The 27,082-nt window shown below is 39.4% G+C and overlaps 2 protein-coding genes across 2 annotated transcripts; both read right to left on the reverse strand.

Annotated features, from left to right (window-relative positions):
* Positions 1 to 308: 308 nt before the first annotated feature.
* On the reverse strand, positions 309 to 14,147 carry LOC147644271 (uncharacterized). The gene has a single exon (XM_086829473.1). The coding sequence runs from the start codon at positions 14,145 to 14,147 to the stop codon at positions 13,176 to 13,178; it is 972 nt and encodes a 323-aa protein (XP_086685599.1). The 3' UTR covers positions 309 to 13,175.
* On the reverse strand, positions 309 to 24,054 carry LOC147644270 (uncharacterized). The gene has a single exon (XM_086829464.1). The coding sequence runs from the start codon at positions 17,921 to 17,923 to the stop codon at positions 14,630 to 14,632; it is 3,294 nt and encodes a 1,097-aa protein (XP_086685590.1). The 5' UTR covers positions 17,924 to 24,054; the 3' UTR covers positions 309 to 14,629.
* Positions 24,055 to 27,082: the final 3,028 nt, after the last annotated feature.

Consider the following 27,082-nt stretch of genomic DNA (forward strand, 5'->3'; position numbering starts at 1 on the left):
ATTATATTAGTCTTAAATGTAAATGAATTGAATAGTTTTCACTGCGTCAATTAATAAGTTCACCGTTCTGATCAGTTATGTGTATAGAGAGTGTACTTATTTCTCTAGTGTTGACTGGTAAGTAAATGAGATTGTCTGGTGTGATATTCATTTTATAGCCCCGTGGAACATTAATTCCGAATTCGTATAATGAATGATCTTGTCTACTATCAAAATATGATCCACTCACAATATTACATACTAAGCGTATTGTGTTTATTTTTAAAATGTTAACGGGTTGATCCGATATATAAGTTAAATATTATTAATTATTTTTTTATTAAAAAATAATCTTTATTATATTGAGTTGGATTAAGAACTAAATTTGCTTAAGCTTAACAATCGTTTATATAGGCTGCTTGCTGCTCTGTCGCTGTCACCGTCTCTGCCGCCGTCATTACTTCCGCTGATGTTCTTTGTTTTTCCGCTGACGTTCTTTGTTCTCATTAGCCGGTTATGACAATTTGTAATTATTGGCCGCTTCCAATTACCATTGGTCAATGCATTGATTTCCACATTGGCAGATGCTCTAGATATTGTAAGCCACGTGCGCTGAGCTTGCATCTTTTTGGTAGCGATCGTGGGAATACAAATCCGGAAGTTTGAGTTGGTAGTAAATTGAACTTCTGGTTTCTTCACCCGGTTGCGCCATATGCACTGAGCTTGCATCTTCTTTGTCAACGATTTTAGAAACTAGGTTGTTAACTCTTCCCTCCTTAAACGCGACTGTCCTCGGTCGCAACGTAAAAGAGTACCGGTCCGGATTGTGTAGGTTTTTCTTGCATTTCCGGAAGAGGGGCGGTTGTTCTTTCCGTATGTTTACGTTTTCGTAGGAGTGCTGTGGCCATGACTATTATCACTATCAGGAGGATGATGGTCGATCCATAGCTAACAGAAGCTGATATTGTTGCGTTGCTTCTTAGTTTCTCAATCACTTTTGTGTTGTTGATGTTCAACTCTTTGATCATTCGAAGTGAGAGAACTTCCTCAAGTTTGGTTTTTTCTCCCATAAGTTGGAAAACTGGAGGTTCTGGTTCGGCTATGTTGATTTCTCTTGATTTGTACGTCACTTCGCCAATAGTAACCGTTGAGTTTCGGTATTGTATGATAAAAGAGCCATGTAATTTTAGCTTCTTTTCATCTAGCGATACTGGTCCATTGAAATCGTTCAGTAGTATGGTGCCTGGTAGTATCTCCTCAAAATCTGGTATGTGTTGATTGTTAATTATCTTACATTCGGGTTCTCTTAAATTTAGTAATGCAGTTACACAAGTATCGTTACTTAAATCTAACAATTTTTCGGAGTTACAAATAGTCTTATCATTATGGGATTCGCATGGTTCTGTTATTGCAAATAGTTGTTTCTTACATTCTAACAAATTTTCGTGTTTTATATCATTTATAATTTGGGCTTTCTTTATTGCTTTAATTTTAAGTGTTCTGCAGTTGTCTGTTTTTATGGTTGGTAAACTAATAATGTAAAGGAGGTCGTTACCGTTTGTGGCTAGTTTGACCTTAGCAAACTCTAGTAATTCTTCTATGTTCAAAAATAAGTTATTTTCTTTTCTGAAGATATCTTCTATTATTGTGGTTTCTGTGGTTGTAAATACAAATGAATTTACTGTGTTTGATTTTGCCCATGTAATTGCGAGTATTATATTAGTTATTTCTTCTTTTATTAATTGTATTTTATATTTTAGGATATTTGCTTTCTGATTCTGAATTTCTTCTGAGCTCTGAGCACCTTTTAGCAGTGCATTAGTGACGTTAGTTAGTTGGTTGATTTTTTTATTAATTAATCTATTGATTACTACTTGTCTATTATTGTTTTCTAGTTGTTCATTTATCTTGTTTTCTAAAATTTCGTAATCGTGGTGATCTGGCGTTCCTGCCAGCCATTTCCATGCAGTACCTATTGCTTCTATTGCCCTTTTTTGTCTTTTCCTAGTTTGTAGTCTGTGTAAATCAGTATGTAGCTGTCCTAATTCGTAAGAAAGATATGGGTGTAATGGGTGAGATGATATGATTTTATGAAGTGAGTCGTCCAATTCCGAAAGTGTTTCTTCGTAGTTCTGTAAGTTAAAAATGTGGATGATTTTAAATGTTCCGTCTTGTTTAGCTGCCAGTCCTGTTTCAAGTGAGATGATTTGCGAATTGGAATAATCGAGGACCGTGGTTATCCCCAAGCATGTTGGTAAAAATAGTCTGAAAATTTATGTTCTTATATTATTTTTATGAATGATTTTTCCGGTTTGTGTTTTAATAGTGGTGTTTTTGTTTTCTGCTACTTTCTCTGATTTGTATCTGGGTGTAAGTTTTGTTCCTAGTCTTTTATCTATTTTTACGAGTACTGTGTCGCCTGGTGAATATTGAATCGGTTGTTTTCTTTTTTGATTGTGGTATTCTAGATCTGTAACTTGCTTTGTTTTTATTTTCTGTTTGATTTCTTCCCTCTTTTCCTCAATGTCTTTTATTGAACTTGGAATTGTGCTTCTGAAAAATATGTCTACAGGTCTGTCTTTCGTTACTGAGTGTATGGATTTATTATATTCTTGAACTGATTTAAAAAGTAAGTCTGCAAATGTCATACTCTCGTTGTCTTTTTTGAGACATCGCATAATTTCGGTTAATGTTGAATGGAATCTTTCTATTTGTCCGTTACTTGTCGATGAATACGGAGCTGTGGTATGTACTGATATCTTAAGTTGGTCTTCTAGCATGAACCTTATTGCAGCCGAGCTTAGTGCTCGTTCGTTATCCATTACTATTATTTTCGGCATACCGAAAGCAATAAGCATTTCTCTTAGTGGATTTTTTATGTCTTCTGATGCTCTTGACTCTAAAATTTTTACTTGTGCATATTTTGAGAATTTGTCGATACCTGTTAATACACTTTGTTTTCCTGTAATGTAAATATCTACGTGAATAATTTCTCCTGGGTAATTTGGGATGGGGGTTGGTTGGATTTCTCCTTTTGGGGGGTGTCTGTCGTACTTTGATTCTTTACAAGTTTGGCAGAGCTGAACTATAGCTTGAATTTTCTTTTGGGCCTGCGGAAAAAAATAGTTCTTCAAAATTTGCGTTTTGTTTTCTTTTGCATCTCTATGTGCTCTTTTATGTTCTAAAGTGATAATTTCATTTTGCTGTAATTCTGAACTTACGTCTTCTACTTCATTTTGTGTAAATCTTATTTTATATGATTTAAAATATGTAGGGTAAATATTTTGTATTTTACCCATAACTTCTTCAGATGTGAAAATTCCGTTTATGAGTTTAGGGTCAAGTCTGTTTGTCAAGATTGCAATGAGTTTTTCTTCCGTGTAGGACTTCTGTTTTATGATATGTCTGTGATATGTTGGAAATGGAATTTCAAAATTATAAGAGTCTGTATCTGTGGTCATTAAATAGAGTTGGTTTTTGAATACGTTAATGGGTGCTTCTACTGAAAATATGAGATTGTGTGATGAGCTTTCGTCACTATGGATTGTTTCCGATGAACTTATTGAATTAATTTCTGGGGGGGCTCGGGACAATGCATCTGCTACTACATTAGCAACTCCGGGCTTGTACCTGATCTCGTGGTTATATTCACCAATGAGATCTCTCCAGCGCTTTAGCTTTGCGTTATGGTTATTTACGCTATTTGAAAAACTCAAGGGCTGATGATCGGTGTATATTACTACCTTTGAATATCCATAAAGATAATGTCTTAGACTTTGGAGAGCCCAAACGATTGCGAGCATCTCTCTTTCGTTTGTAGCATAATTTTCCTCAGTTTTCGATAGAGTACGTGAAATAAATGTTATTGGTCTATGATTTTGTTCTAGCACTGCACCTATTGCATAGCTGGAGGCGTCTGTAGTCAGTTGGAATTCTTTTCCGAAATCTGGATATGCAAGAGTCACATCCCTGGAGACGAGAGTGTTTTTAAGTTTCTCGAATGCCAAAATAGCTTCTTTGTTCAAGTTTATAGCGGTTTTGCTTGACTTAGTTTTAGATATACGGCCTTCTTCGCCTCTTAGGAGAATGGTTAAAGGCTTTGCTATTTTTGCGTAGTCTTTGATGAAACGCCTGTAATACCCTGTCATGCCCAAAAAGGAACGTAGGTCCTTTAAAGTTTTTGGTACTGGGAATTTCGTAATTGCTTTTATTTTGTCTATATTGGTTTTAACACCATTCTCTGATATCGTGTACCCCAAAAAGTCTACTTCATTTTTAAAAAAATGGCATTTTTCTATTTGGACTCTCATGTTGGCATTTTGAAGAGTTGAAAATACTTTTTCAAGGTTTCGGCCATGTTCTACCTCATCTTTGCTGAAAACTATAATGTCGTCTACGTATACGTAGCAGATTTTCCCTATGTGTTCTCTCAATATGTCGTCTAAAGCTCTTTGAAAAATGGATGGGGAATTTTTTAAGCCAAATGGAAGTCTTGTAAATTCGTATTTTCCTCCATTCACAGCGAATGCTGTTTTCTCTATATCCGTATCTTTTAGTGGTATTTGATGAAATCCACTCTTCAGATCTAACACCGAAAAATATTTGTTGTTTCCAAGTTGTGCTATAATTTCGCCAATTTCGGGAATTGGGTACCGATCTGAGATTGTAACATCATTTAGTTTCCTATAGTCAATTACTAATCTGTATTTCTTTTCTTCGGACTGACCGGACTTTTTCGGAACTACCCAAACTGGTGCGTTATATGGTGATCTTGAGGGTCTTATAATGCCGTCTTTAAGCATCTCGTTTATTTGCTTTTCAACTTCTTGTCTTAACGATGTTGGGTATGGGTAGTGTTTTCCGTATACTGGGGAGTCTGACGAAGTTCTAATTTCACCTACTACTTTGGTTGTGTATGGAAGTTTTGTATCGGGGTCAGCAAAGAGATTTTTGTGACTTTTAACGAGACGATTTATAATTAATTTTTGTGATTCGGTCATATGACTAATTTGTGGTCCGATTGTATTAACTGCCTGTGTAATTAATTGATGAATTTTAATCTTATTTTTATTTTCGAGAACTAACGCGTCGTTTTTGACGTCTATTATTGCCCCTAGACTTTTCAATGTGTCGTTGCCTAGAATACCGTGAAAAGTTTTTAAAGTATTTAATAAAAAGAATTTCATCGGTGCATCGGAAAGGTTAGAGAGTTTAAGCATAGCATGGTGCGTTATTTTGGTATTTCCTCCGACTGAATTGACGGAGAAAACTTTTTCATTAGGTTTGGGTTTTGGTACTAATTGGTTTTGGATATAATTTTGGTTTGAACCGGTGTCAATTAGAAATTTTAGTATTTTCCCGTTCCCCATGGTTACCTTAAAGTAGGGTAGCGAGGAACGATTTACTCTAAAAAATGTAGCTCTGAACTGTCTATATATTCTTGTTGATCGGCATCGGCTTGCCATGTGTATTCCTCTTGTAGGTCATTTACGTTATTTTCTTCTGTTAACTGGCTATATTCTTGTTCTGAGAGAAATGATTCCTCTTCTGTATCTTGTTGTGTTGCATTATCTGAGTCTGTGTAAATATGGAATTGCCTTGGTATTTTGTTAACATTTTGAACATTAGCTGAACTGAGTGGTCTTTTCCCTGCATAACTATTGTTTCTCGGTTGGTTCATGTAATTAATATGGCGCGAACGAATTGATTGATCAACATCCATAGGTACTGGCTTTGGTTGTGGCCGTGGGGGAATGTTTGGTGTGCCATAAGGTGCTACTTGTTTTACGAAAGTCTGATTGTACGGTTTGGGTTGATTAACCTGAGCAAGAGGAGGTTTTCCAATTGTGGATGTTATTGGCGACTGATTCGGATAATGGTATAGGTGTGGATGAAAGCTTTGCTTTGTAGGTACTATACGGTAAGGTTGTGGAGGTTTAGGGGGTAATATTGGTAAATTTCCAAAATAAGGGGTTTTTGGTGTCTGATTATTTCTAGTATTTTGGTTCTCAAGAAGGCTGCATAGATGAAGAGCGTGCCCTAAGTCATGTGGTTCTTTAATGGCTAACAATTGTGACAAGTTGCCATTCAGGCCTCTGACAAATGTATCCAAAGCCTTTTCTCGGTACATGACTGTCAAAGATTTCACGGTCTCTTGTGAGACATCTAAGTTACTAATTTGGTTCAAAATTAGAGAGAGTTGTTGATAGACTGTCTGATAGAAGTCAACTATGGTGTTGCTACCTTGTTTAAGGGCATAGAGTTGATATTCTAAAGTTTTTAAGTCACGTTTGTCTGCAAAATGCGCCGTTAGGCATTTCGAAATTGCTGTCCAGTCTAGAGGAGTATTGTATGACTCCAATACGGCGTCTGCTTGTCCAATAATCTTATTGCGAATTGCCAAAAGGATTCCAAGATATTTAGGTGAACCCATTTTATTTTCATAGAGTTTTAATACCCTAGTGACACTTTTTTTCCATGATGAATATTCAGTTTTGTTTCCTGAAAAATCTCTAAGCGATCGGACAATATCTGGTAGTTTATCTAACTCACTTAAATTGTGTGCAAATTCTTTCTTAATTTCCTGATCTTCATATTTAGAAAAGTCTTTATTCGGATTTAAAATTTCCTTTACTAATTTACCGAGGTTTTCCTCTAGAACTATTTTAATTTTTTCCTCAATCTCACTTTCTGTCATAATTCGTGCGTTTAGTCGTGTGCTTGAAGAAGGTCCTGTAAGGTTTGAGAGTCTGTCAACTAAGTCTTGTTCGGTCATTTTGATATATGGACAATTGATAAAGGATTTTGATTTTGTTTTCACTCAAAAGTTGGATCTTAAATAATTCGTAAAATAAATAATTTTGATTTTGTTTTCACTCAAAAGTTGGATCTTAAATAATTCGTAAATAATTTGAATTTCGTTTTCTTATTTTTTTTGTTGAGAATTCTTAATCGCTAATTGTGTTAATTTCTTTTCAATGTTATTGGTAGAAGATTTTGATTTTGATCATTACTTTTGTTGAGAATTCTTAATTTGGTATTTTGTTAATTTCTTTTCAGTGTTATTATTTTTTCCAAGTGTACTTAAAACTATTCTTACAGTAATAACATTCCTCGGCGTGCTCTCGTGACGATAGACTTGGCGGGTTCCTTTTTGTCCCACTCTGCGGCGATTCCTCTCGAGTGTGGGTCTACTGGGGGGCCTCCTCTATACCTTTTATCACGTTCCCTCCGAACGGGTACTAAAGGGATCACGGCGATAATAAATGGCCTGGTCTTCCTCCAGGTACAAGTCCTTTGGAATAGGGGTAGCGACTGTTTTTTCGCTCCTCCGGTTCACGTTGTTGGATTTCACTCTTCGCGTATTAGGCGGAGTTATTATACCGAACGTCGGGATTTTTTTACCGATCGACGCGAGACGCGGAACTTGCACTTTTCGAGGATTATAACCAGGTCCCTGCTCGGGCGCCAGTTAAAGATTATTAATTATTTTTTTATTAAAAAATAATCTTTATTATATTGAGTTGGATTAAGAACTAAATTTGCTTAAGCTTAACAATCGTTTATATAGGCTGCTTGCTGCTCTGTCGCTGTCACCGTCTCTGCCGCCGTCATTACTTCCGCTGATGTTCTTTGTTTTTCCGCTGACGTTCTTTGTTCTCATTAGCCGGTTATGACAATTTGTAATTATTGGCCGCTTCCAATTACCATTGGTCAATGCATTGATTTCCACATTGGCAGATGCTCTAGATATTGTAAGCCACGTGCGCTGAGCTTGCATCTTTTTGGTAGCGATCGTGGGAATACAAATCCGGAAGTTTGAGTTGGTAGTAAATTGAACTTCTGGTTTCTTCACCCGGTTGCGCCATATGCACTGAGCTTGCATCTTCTTTGTCAACGATTTTAGAAACTAGGTTGTTAACTTATATGTTTTTTTTCAGGTCGGGGTAGATTATTTTCTTTTTTTAAACCAAGCAATTGTCCAATGGAGTTGTTTCTATTAAAATAAATAGGTTCCTTGGTAGTTATAATATGAACTTGAAGTGTGTTATTATTACTTTCCATTTGAAATGTTTTCTCAAGATCATAATCTTTTAGTTTATTTTTTAGAAAATCATAAATATCATTGAGTTCATATGATCCTATGGGGAGTTAAATAACTTTATCACCAATATGAAATAGATTATTATTTATATCAACATTGGGTTTAGAGTTGTACATATGAAAGTCCATGAGTGCACACCCATAGTCACCATTCGTCAGTTCAATGGGTGGGAAATAAGTAATGTTTGTAAAGGGTTCATTACCATTTAATGTAAGAGTAAATGATCTACTCATTTTAGAATCTAGTAATGAACTGTGAAAATATAGCCTATAGAACGAAACTTATATTCTCAAATAATTATAAATTCATTAAAACCCTTCCTATATCTTCCTTTTTCCATATCGTTATCTTTACTTATTATGAGGAATCCTTATTTATCGCTTCAGCACTATTGACAAATTTTCATAAATAAATCATAGGACATATCAGTATTTACATGATCACGATATATATGTCGCATATTTAAATCATCTTGTTTAAACATTATAATCATATTCGCGTTATCACGTATTAGATGTTTTGGAATATGAGTATATGTTTGACATAGGTAAAAAGAATCTATATTTTTGTGACGTCCCATACAAAAATATGAACGAATGTTGTTTTGTTTTTCACAAGCAACATCATCAAAAATCATAATAGAGTTTTCTTTAGCCTTAGCGGGCGGTAAAGCTTCATTATTTTGTGAGAATGTATAATATCCCATACCTTTTATCGGTTTAATTAGTTTCTCTAAATACTCATACTTTGGTTGGTATAAACTCTTTGAGAATACATATATATTCTCAAATTTAAGTCCGTTTGGACTTTCAATAAGACTGAGCATAACATTTGTTTTTCCACAGTTTGACGGACCGACAACCAATGCTCTTATTGTATTGAGTAATAAAGAACTATGAATGTCGTGGAACTGAGTTTTTTATATGATTGATCACCACCCTCGATATTTCTAACACAGATTTCTTGTTTTTGACATATTAAGATTAAAACAGTATTCATAATTGTTTTGAACATTAATTACTGCATTTCTTTTTTCAAGTTTTTTGCCAGTACAAAGTGTCTAGATCCCTTTATTGCATCGCATTTAAACATGTTCAGTTCAACTCTGATTATGCGGGTTAAAGTCCATCGGCTATCCCTCTCCTGGAACTCACTCATTTTTGCTTCAATTTCCTCCTTATGGAAATTGAAGTATGCCATTAAATTGGATGCTGATGTTATTAACGTCATTTTACTTTGAAATGAGTTTGTTTCCACGCGAGTCTCATGCTCTTTTACTAGCATTTACTCTCCACACAATTCAAAATTTATTTTTGAACAAAGGTGGGAGGTCATCACCTGCGTCACTAAGGAAATCATTTGGATTTCTGACTGCAGCCCCCTCATTCATAAACATAGGTTGGAGGATTCGTCTCTTGAATCCATCCAAAATCTGCTTTATACTTCCATCCACAGGTCGGGTTGCAAAAAACTTATGGGCTTCTGTACGGATGTGGTGTTTCCATTCCACACCCACAGGTAGATCATCTCGACAGTATTCGCAGTAAATACCATTGATGGAGTTGATTGCGTTGTTGGCGTTGATGGCATTGTTGGTGTTGGAGGGATTAATGATGATGCTGCTGGTTGGTTTTTCGATGGTTTTGGTGAAGTTGTTGTTGTTGTCCTCGATGATTTGTTTTTTACGTTGTTTGTTTATTTTTTAAATGTTTTGTTTTATAAATGATTCACATTCACTTGTAAACTTTGTAATTGTTTAATTTTTTATTTTTATAAATGTTTCACGAACACTTTTAAACGTTGAAATTGTTTAATTTTTTTTATTTTTAAAAATGTGCACGTACACTTTTTTAATTTTTTAAAATTTTGATTAAAAAAATTGAATGTTAAAACCGGCGTGATGGCTAGGAGTTCAAACTGAAAGTGAATCCTTGGACTCTAGGATTCAACGTTTAGACCCTATAGCCTCAGTCACCTGAGTTTGCCATTTCCACCCGTTCTTTCCTTGCAACGTAGACGGAAATGGAAAAGATATTTTTATCTTGGGTGGTAGGTATATGGGCGATCCCTTTTAGAGATACGGTCAAGTGGACAACTAAATTGTGATCATAATTTTCCAAGATTTGAAGTGGGCTAAAGTAAAAGGGATCATATTTCGGGTATGTGTCTCCTCATTTTGGGTCAGTATTTTGGGTCAGACATTTTTATCAGCGAAATGGATTAATGAGTGAACCTTTTCCCACACCACTCCACCCTTATGTCAATGTAGTCTTTTCAAAGTTGAAGACTTGAGTTTTCATTAATGGCGATGGAGGTTGCAATCAAATTAGGAAAATGCAAGTGGGGAATTAGTGGGATGGTATAAATGAATCAATTAGATGACTTCTTATATAAGTAAAGTGGTGAAATGGGGTTAATGCCTCTTCACTTCATTGATAGTGTTTTGATTGGAAACTGGTTCAAAAGTTGATCTCTCCCTTTTTTGTTGGTGAGCGTCTCCTTTCGGGCACACACAAGTGATCCTTTTTATCATCAATGAAAATCTCGGCTGACTGTGTCCTTTTCATCCCTCCCTCTTCAATGCCTTGTGTGATCGCAGGTGTGCACAGACTACTTAAAGTGGTGTGAGTGAATAGGTGCCATGTGACCTTTTCACCCTCCATCCCTTTTTGGCGTGTGATTCGATCGTGGGAAGATGATTGAACGCGGATTGAACGCGTTTCGATATCGCTCCGTCGAATTCGCACTCGTAGCCGTATCGACTGCGTCTTCGTGGCGGTAGCGCTTCCACACAGGTTTCTCACGTGTCCTCACAACATTCAATCAGTGGTGACCCTAATTAATTTTTATTACCCTACCCTTTTAAGGGGTGACAGGTGTCAGATAACCATAATTTATCTAATTAATGACCCTAATTAGCGATAAAAAGATCAAAGCTGTCCCGCTGGTTTGGATTTCCATCTACTATATAATACTTGTAGAGCTTGTCTTGTAGAGCTTGAGATAACTACTTCAACTCTATCCAATCTGTCTTGAATATCTGCAGTTGTATAATCAGGTATTGTTAGAATTAATTCTTTTTGATGTGAAATAATTGAATCCCTTAACCTCTTTATAGAATTGTCAACATATTCCTTATTGACAACACTTTCTTTTTGATGTGCACCATTTTTATGGTTATTAAAGTGCCTTCCGTATCAGTATCAATAGCCTCAAGACCATCAAAACTTTGTCCAATTTCTTCTTGATATTTTGTAATCAATGATGTTACTGAATTACTCAGTTCTTTTATAGCCTAATCAACATATTCCTTGATGACTATCTCCCCATTCTCTTTTGGAAAGCCACCATTTTTAATACGTCTTCTTTGTATATTAAAGTTGCCATCCGTATCTAGATAGAGTCCTATTTCTGATTTCTCATATCGTTTTAACTGACTAGTGCTCTGCTTTTCATGTATATAGCGTCCAAATTTGTCAACGGACATGATGATTATAACCTCATTAATTCATAAATGTCATAATATATAGTTTATTAATGAATTATTTGAGCCTCTCTCAATTCTTCAATTATAGACATTATTTCATTTGTGTGACTTGTATTTCCTGCAGATTGTGATGCCATTAATAGTTGTAATCGCTCTACCAATTCGTTGGAATCATCCCAATACACATAATTTGGTTTATTCATATCCAGTCTCATAAATCCAGTCCCTGTTTTCATAGCTTTATTAGGTTTTGGGGTAGACTCGGCAATAGGTGAATTAGCTGAAAGTGGTTTTATAATTTCTGAATACTTCAAAGCCCTTGTTCCTTTCACCTGTCCATTTGGAAGAAAGTTCCTTCGATAGACATTCGTTTTTATTAAAATTTGTCTATAAATTTCCAATTCATTTGTATTGTAATTTGATGATGACATATTAAAGAATATAATCCATTTGTAAGTTGCCAGTTTTGTCCATCATCAAATTTAATTGTATTGTTTGAAACAATTAAATAACTACTCCCAAGCATTAATTGACCATTTTCATTTTTTCTAGGACCATATGTCTTATCCAATACACGTTCTCTTGCCAGTAATGTTGAAATTTTTCATACTCTCCTCATGTTTCAATGTTTAATCCAATATTGAACTCGATGTGTGAAGAGGGAGTTGACTTGATGTCACAGGTGATGTAATAGGAGCGTCAGAGTCCTCCTCCTCTATAGCTGCTTGAGAATAGAATTGATCATCCTCATCATCATCAACTCCATCATTAATATTGGTCTTCATCCCCCAATCATATGACTTCACTTCATTATCATTATATTTAGGGGTTGAGTTAAGTTTCTTTGTTTCAAAAAATAAAAGTTTCCTCTTCTTATTCATATGTGGTGTTTCAAAGTCTGATGTTATATTTTTCTGATTAGCTTTTATTTCATTCTTTTAATTTGAATGAGTCTTGGGTAAAATGTGATATAATTTTTTGTTATCATTAACAAGTTCATGCAATGGTTCTGTTATAGGTTTAAATGTTTCTTCAAGTTCCATAATATTTCGGTTTTGGTGTTGTTATAATTCAGAGAATTTTTTTTTAGAGTATTTCGACTTTTTGTTAATTGATTTAAAATATTCTTGTTCATTGTATTAAATTTGCTAATGATATGTAGTTATTAAGTGAAATGGATATTACTCCTTTGCATGTGAAAAATGTACTGGTAAATAAACCTTGGTACAATTAATTATATATGTGTAGGGGGCGTCCTGCCGCAAGATCCTGGAGAAATGTAGTCCAAGGAAAAATTCCCACGTCGCAAGCGAAAGTAAGTAAGGCGGGGGCGTCGTGGGCAATTCAAAATTTCGTCAGCTTTATTTCGCTGCATACATAAGACTAATTACTAGCTTAAAACTAAACCGAGCTCTCGGCCGCTTTGCTCTCCCAATACGAGCGCGGGAGATCGCCGATGGTCGGCACTTTAGACCCGAGAGTCGGAGCGCGAGAGCAAGGGAGGCGCGCGCTCGGAAAGCTCCGCGAGCAGAGGCGGCACAGTGGGCCTCATCTAAACATCCTGCCCCCCCTTGCAATCGCTCGGGTTGCAACGGGTCGTTGCGGCTATGGTTGGTGGTAGGCTCCGGAGACGACCCATCCAAAAACGGTGCTTTGGGCCACTGGCAGTCCGTCCTGGATTTTAACGAACCCTGGCTGCATAACTCGCGGATACATGTCCGCGCCGAGGACCACAGAGATCGTAGCCGGTAAGTAAAACCACTCGTCCGCCAATGTGATGTCCCGGAAGTGGGTCCGCACCGATTCGCCCACTTCCCGGATTGGAGTGCGAATGCGAACGTGAGGCTCAATCTTAAACATCACGTCCATCCGGATATGGCTATCGATTCTCGAACCAATGGTGGCCGAACAGATTTGGTCACCGCCAACGCGCGTCGTAGGCAAGAGGAAACTCGCCGCCAGCGACGCGTCGATGCAGCTTGTAGGTGTGCACGGATCTATCAGCGCGGCCGTATTGAAGATCCGGGTCCCGGAGTCAATCCGGACCAAGGCGGTCGGGAGCACGTTGACGCAGTGCCGCTGCAGAAGCGACGACAGCGTCGGGGCCGTGGCTACGCTCCGCGTGGGCCCCTGGCCAATGGCGGATGATTGCCTTTGCTCGACGGACGAGGGCAGGAGCGCGGTGGACGAACTCCGTGGAGCGGCGGACGGCGGCCGGGACGCAGTGGGAGAGCTCCGAGACGGGGCAGGGGCATTTCGCGACCGACGCGCCTCCTGACGCGGTTGGTGCGGAGTCATCGGCTGCTCGCTCAGGTGCAACAGCGTGTGGTGCTCCTGGCCGCATGTTTTGCACCGGTCCCCCCGCCGACACGCTCCGTCCGAATGCTCGTGGGCCAGACACCTCGGGCAGTACCGATTGGCGAGTACTGCCCGTAGCCGCTTCTCGGCATTCAGGCGCAGAAAGCGGCGACATTTACGCAATGGGTGGATCCCCCTGCAGACTCGGCATCGGTAGGACACGGTACCTCGAGTACGTCTGCGCTCCAGTGCGATAGCGTTGCGTGGGCGTGGGGGCATCGTGCTGAGTAGACTGCTGGACTATGATGATAAAGAAGAAAGGAATCAGTACTGGGTGTGGACAACGAACAAGAACTACGGATTAGAGCTACGAGACAACACATGACGTCGGTTATTGGCGATTGACTATTGTGGGCCAGAGGACGCATCCGTCGGCAGGAGAACCACCTTTGCTAAAGGGCGTTTGATGAGCACCCGCGCAGTACGAATGTCGGCCACACGAACATGACCATCGGAACCCGGAAACACCGCGTCGATTCTTCCCAACCGCCATTCGTTGGACGGGAGGTTGTCATCCTTGACCACCACCATATCTCCTACACGGAGGTCTCTTGAAAGGGCCCGCCACTTGTTTCGCTTATGGAGTTCCTTGAGATACTCCTCCTTCCACCGCTGACGAAACTGCTGTTGGAGGGCCTTTAGGTGTTGCCACCGATTAATAATGGATGTGGTATCCCCCTTTATCTCGGGTTCAACCACAGTTAGGAGGGGCCCCCAACCAGAAAGTGGCCCGGAGTAAGAGCCAAGAGGTCGGCGGGGTCTTCGGACATGGGCGCAATCGGGCGCGAATTCAGGCATATCTTAGCCAAGAGGGTGGACAGCTCTTCAAAGGTGTATTTCCTTGTTGCCGTCGACTTGTAAAAGAGGGTCTTGAAGCTTTTGACACCTGCTTCCCAAAGGCCTCCCATGTGGGGGGCTCCCGGGGGAATGAAATGCCAGATAAGTTGTTGATGGCTATAGGCACTCGTTACAGCCCCCTTTAAGCCTTGAAGAAAATCACGGGAGAGTAGCTTCGCAGCCCCTACAAAGGTCTTCCCGTTGTCCGACTGCACTTGACGGGGGCATCCTCTTCGGGACACGAACCGAGCGAAGGCGGCGAGGAATTTCCCCGTCGTAAGGTCCGAGGTAGGCTCTAAATGGATGGCCTTAGTTGAGAAGCACACGAATACCAAAACATATCCCTTTGTAATGAGACAGGCCCGGCCCGTGTAGTTTTTAATGTCGAAGGGGCCGGCGTAGTCCATACCGGTGTAGGTGAAGGGGCACGAGAACGACGTCCGTTCCTTGGGCAGTTCTCCCATGAGTTGCGTCTGCACCTTCTTCTGGTGAATGACCCACACCTTACACGAACGGATGACGAACTTCACCAGATTCCTTACCCTCGGAATCCAAAATTTGGAGCGGATCAGACGGATCATTAGCTGATTACCGCCGTGCAGTGTTATGCGATGCGTAAAGTGGACAAGTAGTCGGGACAAACGGCAATTGTACGGAAGGATTAGCGGATGCCGCTCGTCATATTGGAGAAGATCGGAGGTCGTGACCCGGCCGCAGGCTCTCATGAGCCCCTGTGCGTCAATAAACGGGTTTTGAATGGGACTGGATGCCGGTAGTGGTCGATCGTGGCTTAAGCAGCTGATCTCAGGGGTGAACGCGCTGCGTTGCGCAGCCGCCACCAGTAGTCGTTCGGCCGAGGCAATCTCGGTAGCCGTCAGGGGATCCTCAGCCGGAAGCTTGATCTTCCGAGTGCGCTGGATGAAGCGATAGACATAAGCCAGGACCCGCAAGGCCTTGTCGAGGGTGGAGAAACGCTCCAGGATGTCTTCCGGGGGGGTCATCGCGACGTGGGCCTTGATTGCCCGCGTCTCGAGTTCAGTCACGGGGGAGTCGGTGCTTTGACTCGGCCACTCGCAACGCGGCTTCGTCAACCAGGGGGGCCCATGCCACCACAGCTGACTGTTTGCGAGGTCTTGAAGCGTTGCCCCCCGGCTGGCGAGATCCGCTGGGTTTTGCTCGGAGCGGACATGTGCCCATTTGTCCACCTCGGTCAGCTGGGTAATCTTGGTCACCCGATTAGCTACAAATGTCGTCCAGTGACACGCCGGTCTGCGCAACCAGGCGAGGACAATCGTCGAGTCTGTCCAACAGTGTAGGGTGAACGCTGGCATTTCAGGGAGCACGGCACTGGACATTTCGGATAGCAGCAGAGCTCCACACAACTCCAACCGAGGGAGTGACACCGTTTTCACTGGGGACACTCGTGTCCTCGCCGTTAGCAGGCTCGTCATTACTGTGGACTCGACCTCCACGCGGACGTAGATGTCGGCGCCATATGCCTTCTGCCTAGCGTCGCAGAACCCGTGGTGCTCAATTTTTAAATGAGGGCGGAACGCGACCCATCGAGGAATGCGGACTTGGTCGAGCGCGGAGTAATTCTCTAGGAAGTCAACCCATCGTTGAGAGAAATCTTGGGGAAGGACGTCGTCCCACCCTAAATCCTGGAGCCAGAGGTCCTGCCTGAACATCTTTGCCCGGACAATAAAGGGGGCGAGCCAGCCTGCTGGATCGAACAATTTGGAAATCTGGGACAGGACCTGGCGCTTCGTGAATACCGATTCTGAGGTCAATTCTGGCGGAATGAAAAAAAACTCGTCCGTTGTCGCCTTCCATCGCACCCCCAGAGTCTTGGCCGTGCTCTCTGCGTCTATTTCCAGGAATTCAGCTCGGAGGAGATGGTCGCTCTTAATGCCCGCCAGTATCGTCTTGCTATTGGAGGTCCATTTTCGAAGTGGGAACCCTGCCGAACCCAGGGCCTCCTGCAGCTCGCGGATTGCAAGCTTCGCCTCGGCTTGGGAGTCGGCTCCCGCAAGAATGTCGTCGACATACATAAAACGCCGGATAATTTGACTGGCCCGCGGGAACCTCGAGGCTTCGTCGTCGGGGAGCTGCTGCAGGACACGGATCGCTAGAAAGGGGGCGCAATTGACTCCAAAGGTGACAGTCCTTAACTCATAGTCCCGGATGTCCCCATCGGAATTACGAAAGAGGATACGTTGGAGAGGAGTATATTTCGGATCTACCCAAATTTGGCGATACATTTTCTCGATGTCAGCATTAAAAACAAACTTAAAATACCGCCACTTTAGGATTTGAATGGTTAGGTCGGACTGTAAGACTGGGCCTGCATAAAGGATATCATTCAGGCTAATCCCGTTTGCGGAAGGGCTTGATGCGATAAAGACCACCCGCACCTTGGTGGTCGTACTTTCGGGTTTGAGAACCGCGTGGTGCGGAAGGTAGTAAGTTGCGGAGTGGCTAGTCGGAGAAACCTCGATCATGTGCCCCAAGTCAAGGTACTCCCGAATCACCGCGTCATACCTGACTTTTAGGGGCGGGTCCCTTTTCAGGCGCTGCTCATTACGCAGGAATTGGGCAAGAGCAAAGGATCGTGAAGACGCTAATTCAGAACCATGGTGCTCAGGGTCACGCAAGGGAAGCGACACGATATACCTGCCACAACCGTCCCTCTGAATAGTCCGGACAAAATTGAGTTCGCAGACTTCATCCGATTTTGGGCCCATTCGTGTTGACACTTCCTCCACCTCCCAGAATTTGGTCAGGAGCTTATCCAGCGAGTCGGCCGGGGCACAGGACACTCGTGTGGAAAAGGCAGACAGACTGCGGGGAGTGGCCGGAGACAAGGGCCCTGTCAACACCCATCCAAAAATGGTCTCCTGGCCGAGAAGCGACCCGCAGATGTTAGCCTTGAAGTTGCCGAGGAGGACTGACGGAAGAATGTCAGCTCCTATTAAGACGTCGATTTGGGAGCTCTCGAAGAACTTGGGATCTGCCAGGGGGACGTCGGGAAGCCCCTTGAGAAGAGCCCGCGGAATCGGGTACGAGGGCAAGTTGCCGGACAGCTGCGGGAGAACGTAAGCTGCGGCTTCAAGTTGTAACCCGGGTCTGACTGGCGACTGAATAGAAAAATGGCACATTTTGGTGGACTGAGCGGACACAGACTGATTAAGGCCGGAAACTTGGGCTTGGATCGTCTTGAAGGGAAGCTTAACCAGGTTGAACAGCCGCTCCGTAATGAAGGTCGCCTCGGACCCCGAGTCTATTAAGGCTCGCGCTTGGAAACTGCACCCCAAATGGCACACAGTGATGAGGGCGGTGCCCAACAGGACGGCTCCTGAGCCGGAAGCGAAGCACACCTGTAAATCTGAGTGCTCGTCTGTAGCTCCCGTCCCTCTGGTAGTAGGCCCGGACCGGGGCCTGGTCGACGCCAACGGATTTGGACCGGTTGCAAACGGATTACCGCGATGCAGGAGCGTGTGATGACGGCTGTGGCAGGTGGATCAGCTGTGAGCACTGGGGCAGTCCCGCTGCTGATGCCCTCGTGCAAAACAGTTCAGGCAAAGCTGCTTTCTCTTAATGTATTCGGAGCGCCCACTCACGTCCATCTCGGGAACAGAGATCACACACCTTGGAGGCTGGAGCCACTCGGGTCTCGTACGAGTTGAGCCTGCGAACCGGAGCGCTCGTGGGTGCCGATATGACATCGTCGATGGCCTCCAGAGTGCGATGACGCTCGGTCAAGAAAGCATCCAACTCCTTCCAGGTTGGGATCTCGGCTTTGTTGTGGATGGATTGTTCCCACAGAGAATTGGGATCTGTCCAAACGGATGGATGGAATCGGACGCGGTTTTTTGTCGTCTCCCGTGGGCATTCTCGGAATAGAATGCTGTAGATCAGGACTTGTCGACTGTAGGACGAGAGGACGGTCACACTAACGCGCAGTCTGGGTCGCCCAAAACGGATAAAGTGGAGAAAAGAAAAAACAATCGATGAACCTCGGCCACAAGGCTTGACGCTCGGATCGAGGAAGCCGACTGAACTGACAACAACCGCCGCAGTCGCAGATCGTGGGGGTGCGAGTTCGGATTCGAGTGGTATTGGGAATTGTCTCGCAACCCAAACACAAAAAGAATTTTTTTTGAATTTTTAATTAGCCGCGAATGTCTCTGATTTGAAACCGTGTGGAATTTAGAAAAAAAACTCGATTTTATTTTGTAGCGGAACTGCTTGCTGGGTGATGCCGTCGGCAAAGCAGTGCCCCTGTGAGGGACCCCAAAACAACAACAACTCGCCGGCGGTGACGACTAGTGTAAAAATAATTAAACACCTGCCGTTGTAGTAGCCGATCGTGTGGGAGGGAGTTCGGATTTTTTCTCTTTTGTATTGGTAACCGCCTCGCAACCCGAAAACAAAATTAATTTTTTTTGTTTTGTTCTTTTTTTAATTTTTAATTAGTCGCGAATGCTTCTGGTTTGAAACCGTGTGGAATTTAAATTTTTTTTTGTTGCGGAACTGCTTGCTGGGTGATGCCGTCGGCAAAGCAGTGCATGCTTGAGGGACCCAAGAATTAAACGGCCAACACAACAACAACTCGCCGGCTGTGGCTAAGTGCAAAAATAATGAAGCACGGAGGGAGTTCGGATTTTAGTTGTGTTGGTAACTGTCGCGCAACCCGAAAGCAAAATAACTTTTAATTTTTAATTAGCCGGGAATGCCTATTGGTTGAAGCCGTAAAGGTGGAATAAAAAGAACTCGCTTCTTGGTAGCGGAACTGATTGATGTGTGATGCCTAACTTCGACACGCCGAAGTTTATATACCGTTGCATTTAGAGCTTCACTGACTAGGAATCCATTCAATATAAATTATATATATTTATGTTTCAAAACATTGAAGTAATACCTGCTTTCATTTCATTCACCTATACATATTATATTAACAGTTTTACATTCACAGATTTGCTTTTTTCCTCTACATCTAGCGATCGTTTGTATGGCACCTACATATGATATAATCGTCATGATATATACCTAACATATATGTACATATATGATATAATCATTAAAGTTGACACAAAATTTAAGACTAATATAAAGTGTCTATATTTCAAATTTGATAAAAATCTGTTGAAAACTGAAAAAGTTATAATTTTTACTTGTATTATTTTCTCGATCCTTCCTATGGGAGATATAAGATATAGTAGTCCGATTTTCTTAAAATTGTACACAAAATTGTAGAGTAATATGAAATGGATACATCCCGAAGTTGATCAAATTCTGTTAAAAACTGAAAAATTTATAATTTGTAATTGTATCGTTCCTATGGAAGATATATAATATAGTAGTCCGATTTTCATTTTACACACAATTGTAAAATAATATGAAATGGATGAAATGGAGTTTGACAAAAATCTGTTGAAAACTGAGAAAGTTATAATTTTAAATTGTATTAATTTCTCGATCGTTCCTATGGGATCTATATGATATAATAGTCCGATTTTCATAAAATTTTACACAAAATTGTAGAATAATATGTAATGGCTATAGCTTAAGTTTGATAAAAAGCTGATAAAAACTGAAAAAGTTTTAATTTTTAATTGTATTAATTTCTCAATCGCTTTACACAAAACTGGAAACATCTTGTTTTTCTAATTTTTAATGGTATTAATTTAATTGAAAACTGAAAAAGTTACCATTTTTAATTGTTTTAATTTATCGATCGTTCCTATGGGAGCTATACGATATAGTACTCAAATTTTCATAAAAATGTACACAAAATTGTAGAATAATATGAAATGGCTATATCTCAAATTAGATTAAATTCTGTTGAAAACTGAAAATGTTATAATTTTTTTTGTAAAAATTTTCCGATCATTCCTATGGAAGCTATATGATAGCATTGTATATGTAGCATTGTAGCAATAGCTACAACGGCCTTCTGCTTAAAATCTATTTTATGATATGTAATATATGTTATGTAACATTGATGGATATACATACATATATACGTACTATGAGATTTGTGACAATAATGGTTTTTATACCCTTGCAGGGTATTATAATTTCAGTCAGAAGTTTGCAACGCAGTGAAGGAGGCACCTCCGACTATATAAAGTATATATATTCTTGATCAGGATCAACAGCCGAGTCGATCTAGCCATGTCCGTCTGTCCGTCTGTCTGTCTCTCAGTTTTGAAGCTATCTGAATGAAACTTTGTAGTTAGCCTTCTATATACTCTCACTCGTATATATGTCGGAACAGGCCGGATCGGACGATTATATCATATAGCTGCCATAGGAATGATCGGAAAATTTTTACAAAAAAATTCTTAACTTTTTCAGTTTTCAATAGAATTGGATCAAATTTAAGATATAGCCATTTTACTATACTCTTCAATTTTGTGCAAAAATTTTATGAAAATCGGACTACTATATCATATAGCTCCCATAGGAACGATCGAGAAATTAATACAATTAAATTTATAACTTTTTCAGTTTTCAGCTGATTTTCATCAAATTTAAGGTATAGCTATTTTATATTAGTCTTAAATTTTGTGTCAAATTTCATGAAAATCGGACGACCATATCTTATAGGTGCCATACAAACGATCGTTTGATGTAGAGGAAAAATGCAAATCTGTGTATGTAAAACTGCAAATATAATATGTATAGGTGAATGAAATGAAGGCAGGTATTACTTCTTGTGTTTTTTAACACAAATATATATAATTTATATTGTATGGATTTCTATTCATAGAAGTTCTATCTGCAAGGGTATATAAACTTCGGCGTGCCGAAGTTAGCTTTCTTTCTTGTTTAAATTGAAAGTGCTAAGTATTTTGAAGTTTCATTTCTTTTTGCGACAGACATGTAAATATTTGGATTTAGGGATGGAAAGGCTGGCTCCAGAGTAATTGCACCATTCTTGAATGTCTTCGAGCAGTGGGTTTATATTTACTGACATATCTCTTCTGTTGTGTCTTTTTATAATTGTGTAGTCATCTGCGTATGCTGTAAATTCGAAAGATTTGTGAAGACCTATGATTCTATTTACTTTGTTATAGGCAATTGCGAAAAGGATTACGGATAATGGTGATCCTTGTTGGATTTCATTTTCAAGTGGTAAGGGTTGAGATGGTATGTTTTGAATTTGAACACAGATTTTTCAGTTAGTTAGAAAGATTATTATATATTTTATCATTTTGGTCCTAATTTCCAGTCAACGAGTTCATCTATGATTGTGTGAATTGGAATTTTGTCAAATGCTTTTAAGAAATCTAGTGAACATTTTTGAAAGGTGATTTTTTCTGGATAGGGTGGTGGTAGTCAGATAATCTAGCGTTGCTAGAGAGTCTGACATTTGACGACTATCGAGTAGCTGGCTGTTGTTAACTAGCCACCATAGTCTTTTAGATATTATTTTATCCATGATTTTTGATATTTAAGGATATAGGACGATATGAAAGTATTTCTGTTTTGTTTGAATCCGGTTTTAATATTGGTATAATGTTACTTACTTTAAATTGCTGTGGAATGTGTGCGTTGAGGATATTGTTGTAGAGTTTAAGTAGCCTTTGCAATACCGAATCTGGTAGATTTTTAATCATTGGGTAACTGATGCGGTCCCTACCTGGTGTTTTGCCTTTAAGTTGGTTTATGGCGCTTTTCAATTCAATAATAGAAATATCGGATTCTAAGGGTTGGGTTAGAGAGGATGTACTGTGGGTGAAATTGTAGTTTGTGTTTTTTTTTTGTGTGATCTAAAAGTTGGGTGGAAGTTATTATTAAGTGATGCCTTTGACCAGAATTCACATAGTGCTTTGAAGATGTCATATTTGTTTGTATGGGTATCAGATGTATTACTTGGGTTAATGAGACAGTGGATCTGGGTGTTCGTTTTGAGGCCACAGAATCTATTGATTTTTTTTCCATATTGTTGGAATTGGAGTTTGTGGATTTAAGTCTGATGTAAATTCGTGCAGGGCTTTGCGTTTTTTGTTTTTTGCTTTATTTCTCGTTTGAGTATTGCGTTTGCTTTTTCGTAAGTTATTATATTGGTTGTATTTATATTGCGACACATGTTTTGCCAGGCATTTTTTTTTTTTTTTTTTTATTGTTTTTTTAGATCGGTGTCCCACCAGGGGACCTGTTTGGATGAGTTTGGGTGATATTGTGATATGGATAAATGAGCGCTATGCCTTATGATGGCAAAAAGGTGGGCAGTTTCATGGTTTTTTTGTTGGCTGAGTGGTCTGTCTTCGGAAAATTGTTTACTATATTTTTGATTGAGAGGCCAGTTGGCTTTATCAATGTTGAACTTAGGTTTAAAGACTGAGGAGTCAGTTGATTAATTTTCAAAAAGTTGAATTGAGATCGGGAAGTGGTCTCTACCTGAGATATGGTTGTCAATTGTCCATTCAGCGTGTTGGTATAGTTCAGGGGAAGCTAGAGATAGGTCAATATGCGTAAAGGTGTGGTCGCCAGTTATTAGAAAGGGGTGTTGATATAATTATAAGTGTCTTGAAATTCTTGTAGAGTGAATGGTTTGTAAGGAGGTATATAACTGGAAATTATTGTGAATTTGATTTTAGGCGATTGAGTCAAAGCTTATATTGTGGATTTGGGTCTGTTGTTGTAAGGAGTTGTAAAGCAGGAGGGCTACTCCGCCATAGGGATTGTTCGAGTTATTTATGTGATAGAGAGTTAAGTTTATTGGGATGGGAATATTGTTTGTAGAGTGGAGGTGTGTATCTTGAATGAATATTATTTTAGCGTTGTGTTTTTTTAAGAGTATTTGTAGGTGGTTATAATTATTGTGGTATCCATTTACATTTAATTGTAATATTTTTAGCATTTTAAGAATAAGAATATAGGTTAAGGCTAACTAGAACTAAAATAATTTTGTTTACTATAATATATTTGTATAGTTTTATAATTCTAAATCTTTATCCGTACTTATTGTATACTTATCTCCAGATATCTTGCTTTTAATTTTCTTATCAGTTTTACGTTTTTGGTTGTTTTTTTCTTTTGATTTTAATGTAGTGCTTAACTTATTTGATGTAGCTGAGAATATTTCAAGTTTTAGTTCGTCGGGAATTTCAGACCTTGAGGAGTATAAGGATGGTGATGCATTCGTGTCCATGGGTTCTTCATAGGAGTCTTCATAGGTGATAACTTGTCTGGCCATAGTATTTGGTGTTGATGAGTTTGTTTTTGAGGTAGTATTTGTGTTGATTTTTGTTTCTATAGCTGGTGTTTTTTTTGTTGGAATGAATGCTTTTTGGGCGTAGGATATTTGTGGGTGTGTATGGCGTGTGTTGTATATGAAGCGGGCTGTCTTGTGGTCCACTTTTTGGGTTGTTTTGATAGCAGTTAGTTCTTTTTGTTTAATAAAGGCGGGCATGATTTGGCCATTGCGTTGTGGTGATTGATATTCTCATCTTCGTTTTTGAAGTTAATACAAGTTTGGGTATTGGTGCATGGTTCGTTGTTTGTTGTGTGTATTTTTTTTTTGAGCAATTGGCGCATGTTTTTGGGCTTTTACAGTAAGCGGAGGGGTGTCCGAACCTAAGGCAGTTGAAGAATCTCATTGGGGGTGGAATGTATGGTCGTAGATTGACTACTTCATATCCTAACCACAATTTGTCGGGTAGGGTAATTGTTGTAAAAGTTAGTACAATTAGGCCTGTTTCTGTCGTTTTATTTGGATCGTTGTTGTTTTTTTTTTTAGTATTTTATGGACGTCGATAACATTTTGGGGTCTTAGTTCTTCCAGGATTTCTTTTTCGTCGATATTCCGTAGATCATTGGAGTAAATAATGCCTTTGGAGGAGTTCAGAGATTTGTGTTCTTAAGCTTGGACCGGGAAGTTGTGGAAGGACTCTAATTTAAGTAGTTTCTGTGCTTGTATATAGTTTTAATAATAATAATATATTTTGGTTCACTTGTTATCAAGTATATCATTGTCAACGGACGGTCGGTCGAGACATTGCGGTGTTTTTGGGCTCGGGCCCAACAACGTGTAAGTAAGATCACTTGTTCTTTGTGTTTTTTGTTTTATTTGTAATTGTGTACGAATTAGTTTTAAATCGGGTGATCTATTTATAGATCAAGCTGATAAGCTTTCGCTTGGAGCGTAGGTTAATCGCACGTCTTTACTCTATGAAGCTCGGAGTGAAACTGCGATCTTGTTTATAATTATATACTATTGCTCTAAATTTAATCATTTTCTTTGAAATTTTAAATGGTTTTCTTCTTTTTAGTTCGGTTATTTATAAAAGAGTGTTTTTGTAGTTTTTTTTTTAACTATTATTTATTTTATATTTTTTTTGTGTGGGTACCTATAAACAAGGGTTTTTTTTAATTTTCTAAGCTCAGTTATTTTTCGTTTTGTAGTTCGATTTATCAATAATCAATTTTTGCGGACATGTAATTATGAAATATCTTACGAACTATTTCGTAATCTCAATATTTCATTTAAGGCCTCTTTGTTGCATGGTGTCTTTCCTGTTAACTTTGAGAAATCAAGTTCTTCAATGCGAATAAGGTCTAAGGTTCTTTAACGACTAAGTGCTACATAAGCTTTTCCAGCAGCAAACAGGAATGCGCAGATCGCGCACTAGCTCTGTCTCCCTTACTTCTTTACGGAGGATCTCTAAAAGAATTTATCAATCCTGACGATCCTAATCAGGATAATGAAAAATTTTTATCAAATTATTGCATTGTCATCGGTCCTTGAAAAGTATGCAAAGTTTCAAGCTTATCAGAAATTTGTAAACCCTTGAACATAGTGTTGAAAGATTCCGTTACATACATACATCACGATAGATATATGGCATAGATGGAATAGAATCATTATATAATATAGAAGATTATGCTAAGGAATCTAAGTTTAGATAAGAACAAGCATATACAAGAGCCAGAATAATGCTAGAAACTAATAAGCAAAAACAAAAAGACAGATACTACAAAAATAGCTTTGACTTTGAATTAAAAATAGGGGACCAGGTTTTTTTAAAAAATGAAACGGGCTATAAGATAGACTTTAAATATACCAGGTCTGGCGGTTAATAATTCTTAATTTTTTCTGGAGATGGCGCTGAATGCACCCATTGGTTTACACTCTTCTATCTTACGCCGTTTTGTTGTTATGTCAATGCACTTTGAATCGACATAAATACTTGCACAGTTCCGTATTAGCGTCTTGGTTTTTTAGTGTTGTAAAAATGTCAAGTTACGAGCCAGATAAAGAGCATTTGCGGCACGTGTGCGAAATTTTGTTATCTCGGCACCAACATAAAAGTTTTTTGCATCAGATCGTGACTGGGGATGAGAAAAATATTTATTTTGAGAACCCCAAACGTAAAAAATCCTGGGTTGACCCAGGTCAAGCATCAACATCCACCGCAAAACCAAATCGCTTTGGAAAGAAGGGTGGGACCAGAAGGGTGTGGTGTACTATGAGCTTCTGAATTCAGGTGAAACGGTTAATACTGTCCGCTACAATCAAGAAATGGTTAATTTGAAGCGTGCGTTACACCTCAATTTCAAATACCATTTATTTACTCGATATATTACCTAACGCTTAACATTTTTTTTCTTATTTCATAATCTTTCATTGTTTTACATTCTTCACAACATTATAAACAAATTTCAATTCTTATTCTCATAATCAAATTCATTTTAACATTTAATTCATTCTATTTGCTTCTCAGCAATTCAAAATTCGACTCTAGTTGTCGTCAATATGATTTCCTTTTGACTAAGAGCAAAGTCCCGTCAAGAGCGCCACACGCCATGTTCCAACTTTCGTCTTTGACTTGTGCTTGCCCTATGACGCAGATAGCTCATATCTCAAAACCATATCTTTAACTTATACATTTCAATCAAATATTGTCATACATCAACCATGCATAAACTTTGCATCCGCCAGGTTATTTCCATTCGAATTCTCAAACACATCCGCCATTCACAAACATTTTTTTATCGAAGTCTATTGCAACTACATTTCAAGCTTTCCATACTCTATATGGACATTTTGTTTTCTAATAACATATCCTCTCAAACGGATATATTATAACCATTTCAACAAGTCTCAGGTGGGCACTCCAATTCACTCGGAACATAACCATCTGGCATCTTTCTCAAATCTTCATAACAATATTTATAAGTTCTCTTATTATGCAATGACTTCATGATATATCTATCTCTTCTAGAACTTCACTAACCAAAAATGGTCCTTTAAACTTTACATCCAATTTAGTTTGATGACGTTCTTCATTTTTCAGTAAAATAAA

Source organism: Drosophila serrata, unplaced genomic scaffold, assembly GCF_035046125.1.
Source record: "Drosophila serrata isolate PLE 108 unplaced genomic scaffold, ASM3504612v1 contig_208, whole genome shotgun sequence".
NCBI lineage: Eukaryota > Metazoa > Arthropoda > Insecta > Diptera > Drosophilidae > Drosophila > Drosophila serrata.

Bases quoted from the DNA above. Each gene is read 5' to 3' on its own strand.
- LOC147644271 (XM_086829473.1), bottom strand. From the start codon at position 14,147: ATGCCCCCACGCCCACGCAACGCTATCGCACTGGAGCGCAGACGTACT.
- LOC147644270 (XM_086829464.1), bottom strand. From the start codon at position 17,923: ATGTGCCATTTTTCTATTCAGTCGCCAGTCAGACCCGGGTTACAACTT.